The sequence below is a fragment of the Montipora capricornis genome, chromosome 10 (assembly GCF_036669925.1).
Source record: "Montipora capricornis isolate CH-2021 chromosome 10, ASM3666992v2, whole genome shotgun sequence".
Lineage (NCBI taxonomy): Eukaryota > Metazoa > Cnidaria > Anthozoa > Scleractinia > Acroporidae > Montipora > Montipora capricornis.
The window spans coordinates 42,059,606-42,071,263 of NC_090892.1; the positions used below are offsets into that span (position 1 = coordinate 42,059,606).

The 11,658-nt window shown below is 38.8% G+C and overlaps 1 protein-coding gene and 1 pseudogene across 1 annotated transcript; both read left to right on the top strand.

Moving 5' to 3' along the window:
- Positions 1-300: 300 nt before the first annotated feature.
- LOC138019657 (cathepsin L-like) lies at positions 301-4,627 on the top strand. Its single transcript, XM_068866512.1, has 5 exons — positions 301-569; positions 1,013-1,238; positions 2,735-3,007; positions 3,461-3,593; positions 4,168-4,627. The coding sequence occupies exons 1-5, from the start codon at positions 399-401 to the stop codon at positions 4,355-4,357; spliced, it is 993 nt and encodes a 330-aa protein (XP_068722613.1). The 5' UTR covers positions 301-398; the 3' UTR covers positions 4,358-4,627.
- A 1,398-nt stretch (positions 4,628-6,025) lies between these two features.
- Positions 6,026-11,658, top strand: part of LOC138020835 (cathepsin L-like) — a 17,500-nt pseudogene continuing 11,867 nt past the window's right edge.

Below are 11,658 nucleotides of genomic sequence, written 5' to 3' on the forward strand. Positions count from 1 at the left end.
ACAATGAAATGCAAGAGAAATATACAACTATAAGTGTTTTCACATCATATCTTCAAGCAATTTAAATTATGCGAATCATACTTTTATTTGACTCACGAAAATAATTGTAGGGCCCACGCTGAGTATTTTTATGACCAAATATGCACCGTAGTTGATCCAAGAACTCTTATGTAATATCCCTGGTGTCAACGACTTGGGTCAATCAGATCATGAGATTGTTTGTGTACATATCATGAACACTATAAATAAATCACTGCAAAGTCTTGTGATCCGATTTTGTTCTCCTATTTAAACCGAGATGAATTACGGAGATCTGCACTCTGACTTCATTGTCGATCGACTCACAGGCAAGCTTCCGAAGACATCCCCTCGAAGGTTATTACAAGGAACACAGTAAAATGAAGGAGTATCTTGCCTTCTTGTGCTGTTTGCCTCTAGCTAGTGGTTTTGTCGTCAAGATAGATGATGATGTAGTTCAGTGGAAAGCTTGGAAAGCTTTTCATGGAAAATCGTATACGACAGAGACCGAGGAGAATGCAAGGAGGGCCATCTGGAGAGACAACCTCAAGGTAACAACAGCTCGTTGTAATGAAAATCTCAGAAAACGTCATTTTGGCGTTTTTAACTTAGTTTCAGGAAAATCAAGTATGAAACTAAACTAAGAACTGAGCAAACCCTTTTTAGCTAAGAGAAAAACTCAAGTTCAGTACAGTTGCAGGATGTTCAATGATGTTGTTGTTGTTGTTGTTGTTGTTGTTGTACCTTAAGTCAACATTTCATGAACCGATTGCCGGTATGATTTTGTCTTTTATGAAGTTGAAGAAAATCGTTAGAAATACAAGAACCCTTTGTTATCTTAAGAAACACTTTCTGACATTCATCAAAAGCCTCAAATTGTTAGCAAAATAGAAACATTGATACGTAGATCAGCCGTCACAAGTGAACGCAGGCAATTTTTTTAATCTTCCGATCATACAAGCCTGTAATGTATCTTTTCCAATTTTAATTGCAGAAAATTGCCGAGCACAACTTGAAAGGTCATTCGTACACCTTGTCTATGAACCAGTTTGGAGATCTGACTCAAAATGAATACCGTTTCATTTACTTGGGAATGCGAGGACGCTTTTCCACAGAAAGAAAGCGAAACGGATCGACCTACATGCCGCCTAGTCATGTGACCTTGCCAGCAGAGGTTGATTGGAGGCAGGAAGGATACGTCACTCCGGTTAAAAATCAAGGTAATCACAAATTCCCCACCTAGAGCAGTAACTACACGATGCAATCGCTGATTGGTTTAAAAACTGCTTACAGAGTTATACTAAAAATATCCTAACGTATCACGTTTCAACCTGAAGCTCGAAAATTCAATACACAACATGATATTATAATTCACAAAGGCAGAAAATATCACAGAATCCTTTTCCAGCGAAACATTTTATTGAAACAAACAACATAAGATGCACCAAAACGCCATTCGCGTTGCAATGACTTTCCATTGCTGGTTAACGAGAATAACAAACTCACGAGGCAAAATGTATATTTATATTTAATTAAGTTAGCACAACACAAAAACGCTAACCTCATTTTGACACGAAAATGCTTTACTATTGGCATAAAACTATCCAGGTAAGCTCGCATATTATAAAACATGATGAATTCATAAAGGCCACCTTTCCAGCGAACAATTTTTTGAAACAAACAACATATTTGCTATTAGAGGCGAAAACCTCTTCCTACTTCATTGCGTGCGTGAAGACAAGAAACTCAATCGTGTCAAATTACCATGTACTTCAGGTTCAAACCCTTTTCTGAAGAACATTTTCCTTGAATAACAAGAAAATGCTTTACTATTGCCATAAAAACTATCCAGCACACATATAATAAAACATGATGAATTCATAAAGGCCACCTTTTCCAGCGAACAATTTTTTGAAACAAACAACATATTTGCTATTATTGCGTGCGTGAAGAGAAAAAACTCAATCGTGTCAAATATGCGCAATATTACAACAAACTAAATTTTCAGGATCAAGCCGTTTCCTTGAAGAACCGTTTCCTTGAATAATGAAGCACAAAATGGACGACAAGCTTTCTTTCAAATAATTCTTGGCTGTCACATTACCTGAAGACTGTGCAGAGTTGATCACAGATCCTCTTAAGGTGTTCGATTCGTTCTCTGTCTTTGTTGAACCCATAAGTTACCAGAGAATTTTCCATTTGGTTTCAGTGTTCTACATAACAGCACACTTGGTAAATATTATTTTAGAAATGCAGCTCACTTTGATTTCTGCTCGACGGGCGACAGATTGTTGTCGAAGCCCATTACTCGTCGCTTTTGAGATTCCAGGTGTTGGTTTTCACCGCCTGCGTAGTTTATCCAACTGACTTGTTTAAGGATCCAGTAAAACGCCATTCGTGTTACATGACTTTCGACGCCATTGCAGGCTAAGTTAATTGTTCTACTGTGTCCACCAGAGAAATCTACGCAGTTCCACTACACTCTCAATCCTAAGAAAATACGCGCAGAAGGCTCTATGCACAAAGATGCCACTTACCAGGGGAGTGACAGGCAAGACTTTTACCGACACGGATGAAAAAAAAAATAATAACACCGAACAAATGCCCTCCATTTCTAGACTGGGTTTGCCATGAGGCAACCCAGTAAATAAAGTCGTCACGGTATAATTTTGATAATAATTTTACTAATGATCTTTTTCTCCTAACCGGTATGCAGGTCAATGCGGATCTTGCTGGGCGTTCAGTTCAACAGGATCACTGGAGGGACAACATTTCAGGAAAACAGGGCGACTTGTGTCTCTGAGTGAACAGAATCTTGTTGACTGCTCTCAAAGTTATGGAAACGATGGCTGCCAAGGAGGGATTATGGATGATGCCTTCAGGTACATCCAAGCCAATGGTGGAATCGACACCGAAGCTAGTTACCCATATGAAGGTTACAACGATCGTTGCAGATTCCGAGCCGTCGACGTTGGAGCTACTGATAATGGTAAGAGGACACTGGCCCATTTATGAGCGCATGCCCAACTTTGGTTTTCCATTGAATTGCAACTTATGTAACGAATTCTGAAGTGCCGTGAGGTTGACAAAAAGAGATGAATTCGCCTTTGGCGGTACGAATGACTTCCTTCCCACAGGAATGGGTTGGTTCATGGCTTCAGAGTAATTTGATTTTACATGTCCATTCTGTTTAATTAACGTTTATGGTCTATTCACTTTTTCTCGTACTTCACGTTTGAATTTCAAATCTTTGACTTTGAAAACAAGTACGAATCAGAACAACACAGAAATATCGATAGCTTAGTTTGCTTCCTGTGATTGAAACAAAATCCCCAAAAAACAAGTGCTTCAAAAAGAACAGCGAGACTGAAAGGGATACAGTAAGAAAGTACTACTCCAGACATCAGTAAAAATTAATGTGAATGTGCTTGTTTGACAACAGGATACCAAGACATTCCCGAAGGAAGCGAAGAATCTCTTCAGTCCGCCACAGCCACAGTTGGCCCAATCTCCGTCGCAATTGATGCTAGTCATCAATCATTTCAATTTTACAGTGGTGGAGTCTATGACGAACCGTAAGTTATGACATAAAGTGCTATTTTTGGTCTAATTTTCTCATGGATCTTGACCAATTTTTCCGCATAGGAGATCACAATCAGTTTTCGATCAGTGTTTTCAGATAGTGCTCTTCAAATCTTCAAGTCAGCTTTTAGAATCTCTGTACGGTGGTCAATTTACATTATCAACTCCGTTGATAAAAGCAAATTTTTAGAACAAAATGATGGTATGCCCATCAAACCCTTCTCAAAGACCACTCACTGTTGTTGATGTTGACACCAAGGAGTTTTACGAGCCGTTTAAGGACATGAGGATGATTTCAAAAGACATTAATTTAATTCATTTTCGCTGGGCCAAACGTAAAACAGATGGCTCTGTCGAAACTGAAGTGTGAAATTTGTATAACCGAAAATTACAAATAAGAAGCTTGGGGGTTTCAATTTATCGGGCCTTAAACATGCAACTTATCCATGCTGGAAACTGAGTGAATGTTCGTTGGTATATATCCTCTTTACATGCCATTCCAGAACAATATATTGTTTTAATATATACCGTGTCCATTGTTTTGCTTTCAAATCACTCTTTTCTCAGATCTTGCAGCACCACCCAACTTGATCATGGCGTTCTTGTTGTTGGTTATGGGACGTACGAAGGACAGGACTACTGGCTTGTGAAAAATTCGTGGGGGTCCTCCTGGGGTTCGGCAGGCTACATTATGATGTCGAGGAACAGGAATAACCAATGTGGAATCGCTACGACCGCTAGCTATCCCTTAGTGTAATTCGCGTATTAGGTGCAAAGTTCACGGTTCAACAAACTAAAAAGACATTTTATTAATTGAAGGATGAAATGTTTTAAAATTTCATAGTGTTTAAGAAAGTCCAAGGATAAGGTTTCCTATTAAATGTAATATTTTAGTCTCAAACTCTATTTATGGCAAAACTTATTTTCCATAGATGTTTCTGGAAAGCGTGCAATGAAAATCTTGGATATCTTAAGACGTATGAAAATATTTGAATGTGTTGAATAAAAGAAGATAACTGTGAATAAAGAATTTTTCGAGTGTTTTTCTTCCTCTACCACCCTTCCTTTGGCATCTGTAGCTGTAGCGCAATTGACTAGCACGACTATCCAGTGGAGGTTAGTCTGAAAAGCTGTTGGCCTAGATTTTGGAGTCTGCGATCTTGAAAAAGGAAAGTTAAAAGTTTGCATGTTTCGGTAAATGCAGCCGTAGCTATTGACTGCGACTCAAGGCCGAGAGGCCAGGGAACTCAAGATTTGTCACAAGATATCGCGCTTGCGCAAGTCGCGACGCAGCTCCTTTTCCTGGTATTCTGTTCTCGCTCGCTCAAAACTACACAGCTGTGTTTATCTTTCCTATGTAATGCCAAAAGCAGTCAATGAGATTTAACAGGAAGATATCAAATGCGGTTTTTTTCAACAGGAATCATTTCAAGTAAATAATAGTGATGTCTACATTGTGAAGTGCGATTAACTGAAAATACATCCTCAATGTTTCAAAAAGGCGATTTATTTTCTTCTTTGGCATCCGTAACAACACTTACAAGACAAAATTCTCAGAGCAAAAGCATGTTGTTAAGCAAACAAATCAGTTTTGATACAATTCCACTTAGTTTTCAACGCTCTCCACTTAATTAAATTAGCAGGCTGCGTGCCAATCCGAAGAAAAAATATCGTTATATATGATTTGAATGTATTTCAGAGAGTGGTCAACTTAGAGGAGCATTTACAGTAATAATAAACTGGTTCAAGACTTCAGAGGTAGTTCATCGTTTAAGTAATTGATATTATGAGTCGTTAATATTACCTGATGAGTGTGGTCATACTTTTGCCATACGAAACAGAAAAAATGTAAATAATACGAAAAAATACGTAATTCTGTACTTTGGAGTTAAGCACCAGAAGCTAGATTTCATTATTTTTAGAAAATATGATTTTTCGTACATTTAAAGTGCTGCTATGATCAAATTTTTATCCCTTGAATTTTTATGTTTATCATATAGAATTCCAGGAAAGATAAAAAACGCCGTTTACCGTTTGGAAATATCTGCATTGGTTCCAGAGATATTTGCATATTTTGAAAACTTGGATATCTTTGGAACATAAAGAGATATTTGAAAATAGTAAACAGCATTCTTCTCGTCACGACTACATGTTTATTTCTTCAAATGGCTTAGATAGGAAAGAGGCGAATTTCGTCATAGTAAAACTGAAATGAGATTTGGAAAGATGAGTAATTAACTTAAAGCAAGGGAAAAGTCATCAGTTGGCTCGAAGCCTGTATTTTATCGGGCAAGCGAAAACTGAAAACAGAGAGAATATACAAAATTTCAGTTTTTGCTGGATCATGGTGCAAGCTGATAGGTTAGTGTGTTAAACACGCGATGGTCTTGTGACTTCGCGTGTCGTAAATAAATTGGCAGCATTCCCACTATCGTAGCGACGAACGTGCCGGGTGTGACACTGAAGCATTGCAAGTCAATTTGTGTCGTGTCATAAAATGAAAATTCTCCTTATCCTCGCTCTTTTCATGGTTGCAGCATATGGCCATGTTCTTAAGTTTGAAGAAGACCAAGCGGAGTGGTTGGCTTGGAAGTCTTTTCATGACAAAAAATATGACACACAAACGGAGGAAGATGCTCGATACGCCATTTGGAGAGACAACCTTAAAGTGAGTACCACTTTTTTCTCAGCTAATGGATAAAAAATGAATGTGAAATTTCAAATGATGAGGACTTCGTGGCCGTACCTCTCTTATTATAATTTTGTCACAATTATGGAGGTCTGTATTTGTCTGCGTTAGTGCAATCCCCACCTCACAAGTTGTTGAAATACAACAACAACAACTTGAGAAATTTTCTTAAATGATCTCGCAGATTGAAAAAGGGCTCTTGGGCAATTACTGGAATGAATTCGAACATTATCAAATTATTACATTATGAAATTATCTTAACGCACGAATATAAAATGATAGTATTTCCGGGGTTGAATTCATTGACATGCAAGTCTCGGTGTTTGTGCCGGGAACTGATAGCAACGGTCCGCACTTCCTCCCGACCTATTACTCTTAGCTTAGATTTGAGACCCTTAAAACTACAATTTACCTAATTGGTAGAAATGCAGCCGAGGGGAAGGGAGATGTTCAGTTATGCTTGCGGTAATTTAACGACGGTTCGTGCGTGTAATTTAAGGGAGATTTTCGTAACCCCATGACACCATGATACAAAGCTATTTGGTTGCGTGAAACACTTTCACAAATAACTCAGCAACGATTTACCTAACAGACCTGAAAATTGGAGAGGTCGTTAAAAGATTTGTTTCCTTCAGCATTCCAAGTTCTTGGCCTTTTTCATCGAACGATTTCGAATTTATTTTTTTGTTGCGTGACAATGAAACTAGTCACGAGACAGAGCAGATCATAGCGCGCATCTTAATCTCTCCATTCGCGCATAATCGCAATTCCTTGCGCCTTTAACCGCAATCCCTAGCGTTTCGAAGAAACATGTGTTCTTCTTCCCATTAGAGAGCTGTCTCGTTCGTTCGCTTCAGGCTCACTCACTGCGGCAGCAATTAACAGTTGTAGAACAGAGATACAAATTTCGTTGGCACACTCTAAAAATGGGACCACAAACTATCATTGAAGGTGAAATTAACTTAAGGAATTGTTTGATTTATAGCTTAATGGTATAACCAGTCCACTTTGTTCGTTTGACCTCAAGACAGCTCAACCGGGAACAACCAAGTTCAATACAAACTCTTCAAGTTTACTTAATGAAGTTTGCAAACTCGCGGAAGTTTAGTTTTCTACATCACTATTTGGACTCAACGGACATTTATTAGTTCGACATCTGTTCAGGGGCACATGCTTAAACGTGCTACAAAATAAAGTTTTTTTTACGTTTAAGAATTGATTGAGGATCCCCTTTTAGCCCTTTTCTGCCCAAGGGGTCCCCATTGACGTCTAAACTAAAATTGTCTGGCGTTAGACAGAGTCAAATCTATAAATGTAACCCTTGTGCGGGAAGGGTTAGGTTAAGCCCGGGTGGTTGAGAACATTTTTCATGAAGAAAAGGAGGTCACAGGAGAGACGTGGTCCTCTACACCTTCAAACGTTAATAGCATTTTTCCACAGTTGATAAAAATAGATTATTGCAAAGCATTGTGGGACTGGAATGCGGACAAACATCTCTAAAATGCCTGTTTTTGTCCGCATGTAAATCCCACAATGCTTTGGGTGCTAGATCGTGACGTCAATTGAAAAGAGTGCTATTACTCTTTTCTTTTGATTGACTGATAAACAATTTGCCGGATCAGACGTAAAAAAGATTTTATCCCTATTATAGTTCATTATTTACAAATGCCACCTTAACAAAGTACTTTTTCTGCTTTATAATAATAGAAAATTCAACAGCACAACTCTGAAGATCACTCCTACACCCTGGCCATGAACCACTTTGGTGATTTGACTATCCACGAGTACCGATATTTCTTCCTTGGACTTCGCTCTCATTTTTCAAATGAGACAAAACGTGAAGGCTCTAGCTACCTTCCCCCTAGCAGAGTAACTTTACCCTCTACTGTTGACTGGAGAAAAGAAGGATACGTTACACCAATTAAGAATCAGGGTATGTTTTTGTGTAATTGCTGTTACTGGATGTGGTGAGCTGTAGCACTTCACCACTGCTCCTTGGGCTCAATTCGCGGACGCTGCGTTACGTGTAGATGTTGATTATTAGTTATCTTTTTGCTTTACTACTTGGCCTTGAATCGTATTTCCGTGTTACTCTGATTTCGAAAACCAACACTTTCAAACTCCAATTTGTCATGGAACGCAGCGCCACCCTAACTTAATTGAAATGAGTTCTTTTTTAATCCTTACTAGGCCATTGTTATTCGCTGCGCCCAAAGCGCGAAGCCGAGAAAACTACTGCTATTGCATAGGGTGTCTTCAAACTAAAATGCAGCAGTAGTTTTCAACAACTATAAGACCAGCTCAAAATGGTAGTTTTAAGACCTTTTAAAATTCATTCAGTGCACCCTAAACAAGCAAGCTTGTGCCAAGTCTACCTTCAGTCTCTCTTATAAAGACCCCTTCACTTCAAATGTTCTCTTTGCCTAGGTAAATCTCTTCACCTGCATCACATGTATTTTGCCCTGTTGCGCTTTTAATTCACTCACTAACGAGTATGGGTGTATTCCTGAGATGAAAACTCCTTGGCGATGCAATATTTCTTTTAAAGCTGGAATACAGAGCAGTTATCTGACTTATCTCAGTAGCTCGGTGAATGGACAGATGACGGCTAATTTTGTTATCCTGGGCTTGTTATGCCTTCTAATAATAGTGAAACAAAAAAACTAAAAGGAAAATGTATGTTTCACGATGTTTCGAGATTAGGAGCCGCTCTAAGTGAGAAGTATCATGATTGCTTTTGAAAATTAGTAGCTTTCCCATGAAATCGCGGCTGCACCTAAACCTGCTTTATGCAAATCATCGTTATTCAGCTTCATTAATATGTGTCCAAAAAAACGAGTTGGTTTTTTTTATTCTCAGGACAATGTGGCTCTTGTTGGGCATTCAGTGCGACAGGATCATTGGAAGGACAACACTTTAAGAAAACAGGAGAATTGGTCTCACTTAGCGAACAGAATCTTGTTGATTGTTCCGGAAAATTTGGCAACTTTGGCTGCGAAGGCGGGCTCATGGATAACGCATTTAAGTACGAAACAGTAAATGGCTTAACTTTGGTTGTATTAAATTGGGATTCGTCAAAACTGAATAACCCAGCGCAACATGTAATGTAAAACAAGTGAAAGATGTAGAATCGTTCACTTGAAAAAATGATGCAACAATGCAATGCCACAATTGTGAATGGCCAATCATACTGCGAAAATATTTTACAACTTGAAACTGGATGAAAAAATCGTGGAATTCTCGAGACAGCGCAATTTTCTGTTTTAAGGATTCCGTTTAATCGATAATGTCATTGTTACTGCTGGAATTTTCTATTGAAGAAGTAAAGAACAAAGGGTTTATTTTTACATTGGAAACATCTCGAGTTAATGAATTTTTTGGACTTCTCATTACTTTTACTCTTAGGTACATCAAAGCAAATGATGGTATTGATACAGAGGCCAGCTATCCTTATAAAGGAAAAGATGAAAAATGTCGTTTTAAGAGAGCAGACGTTGGTGCCGATGACACTGGTGAGTTAGAAGATGTCATGTTAAGGTTGAATATTACCATGCACAAAATAATCTTGCAATACCAGAAACGCAAACACTCTGCCTCTGGATCCAAAATTATAATCAGTTCATAGGATCGGCGCTATGTCTTAAATGCGAAAAATCATTTGACAGTCTCATTTCGCCTAAGTTTCTCCAAGATATCGCTTTCGCTTTCTTCTATGAAATATTTGTTTTTGTTTCCTAGGCTTCATGGACATCAAAAAGGGAAATGAGTCTGCTTTGCAATCAGCAGTAGCCACAGTCGGACCAATTTCTGTCGCTATTGACGCGAGCCACGAATCATTCCAGTTTTATCACAGAGGAGTTTACAATGAACCGTGAGTATTATAATTTTTATCCTTCGCGTGACTGGTACCATGCTTGGCAGAGGTTTCCTTGGTATCCTTCAAACTTCTGTACGGATCAACCTCGATGTTCTGTCGCGCGTGCGCGATGTGACGTCAATGCAACATCACGTCCACTCTTCAAACTGGTTATAGCGGGTTTTAAACCGGTTAAGAGTTGAATTATTCGTCCAAAGTTCTGGACAACATCGAGGAGATCCTTGCTAGAGAGCTAAATGAAGGAAACCTCTGTCGAGCAGGGTACGTGATTGGTAGCTTTGTTGTTTGCATCACAGTCATTTCTTTAGCTTTCTAATGAAAATAAGAAACCAAGACACTTTGCAGGGAAATTTTTCATTGACAGAAGGAAGGGTAGTTTTTTTTGTTTGTTTATCGTGTTCAGGATCGCTAGATAGCACAAATCCAAACCTGCCCAAAGTTCCAATTCCAAATCCTCTCTAACGACAAACTCAGACAATAGACCCATATCACTCAATGTCGAAACAAAAGATTTTGTCCGTCTAACCTCTCATTTAGTGTGAGGCTGGACGGGCAAAGACGATGCAAAGACAAAGCCTTTATTCCCTACGGACTCCAAAATGGTCGCCGCGTGATAAAGATGAATTATTGACTTTTCTTATTCCAGTGCCTGCAGTAGAACTGTACTTGACCATGGTGTTCTGGTGGTTGGTTATGGAACTCATAAATCCAAGGAGTACTGGCTAGTGAAAAACTCCTGGGGGAAAACCTGGGGAATGGAAGGCTACATCATGATGTCACGCAACAAACATAACCAGTGTGGAATCGCAACCAGCGCCAGCTATCCTCTGGTTTAATTTACATAAGTCATATAGTTTCCTTTAATTACCATTCAATGGGCCCTTTATAGCTGGCGATCACATGGTACAAAAACCGCCATACTGGTGAGCAGGTTGCGCACTGGGACATCTAAAACAAAGAAAATTTAAATTACGTCATTGTGTTTTAGTTGTCCCAGTGCGCCATTTGCTCACCAGTATGGCGGTTTTTGTACCATGTGATCGCCAGCCCAAAGGGCCGTTATAATCTTCGCTATGTGATAAATCCCATACCAAAATTTAATGATGTCCGTGAAACGAGGAAACGAATCCCTGTACAGCTGCCGAATTAATTTCTTATTGTGCCCTTTTTGTAAGCTTTCCTTTTTCATTGACGCATTTAATGTAACCAAGAGAAAATGAAGTTTTATTTTTCTCTTGATGTAACTTCAATAAGGAATCGGACCGGGCATTGGACGACATATGAAATGAGTCACTTAAGCGATCTAAGAAACTGTAAATAAAATGTTGTTGGTAACAGGCAGATCCAAGAAATCAATCTTGAAGCACATAAACGACTTTCCATCTGACTCCAAGATCTACCACTGCACGGGAACATAAGCCTTTTATAGATAAAGCAATTTTGTTCAATTTAATTCAGTGTCTCTGTTGCACACTTCTGATGTCTAAAGCCC

Excerpts from the sequence above, each read along its gene's own strand:
- LOC138019657 (XM_068866512.1), top strand. The coding sequence starts at position 399 with ATGAAGGAGTATCTTGCCTTCTTGTGCTGTTTGCCTCTAGCTAGTGGT. Across the intron at positions 570-1,012 it reads TCTGGAGAGACAACCTCAAG|AAAATTGCCGAGCACAACTT; the intron begins GTAACAACAGCT and ends TTTTAATTGCAG. Across the intron at positions 1,239-2,734 it reads CACTCCGGTTAAAAATCAAG|GTCAATGCGGATCTTGCTGG; the intron begins GTAATCACAAAT and ends ACCGGTATGCAG.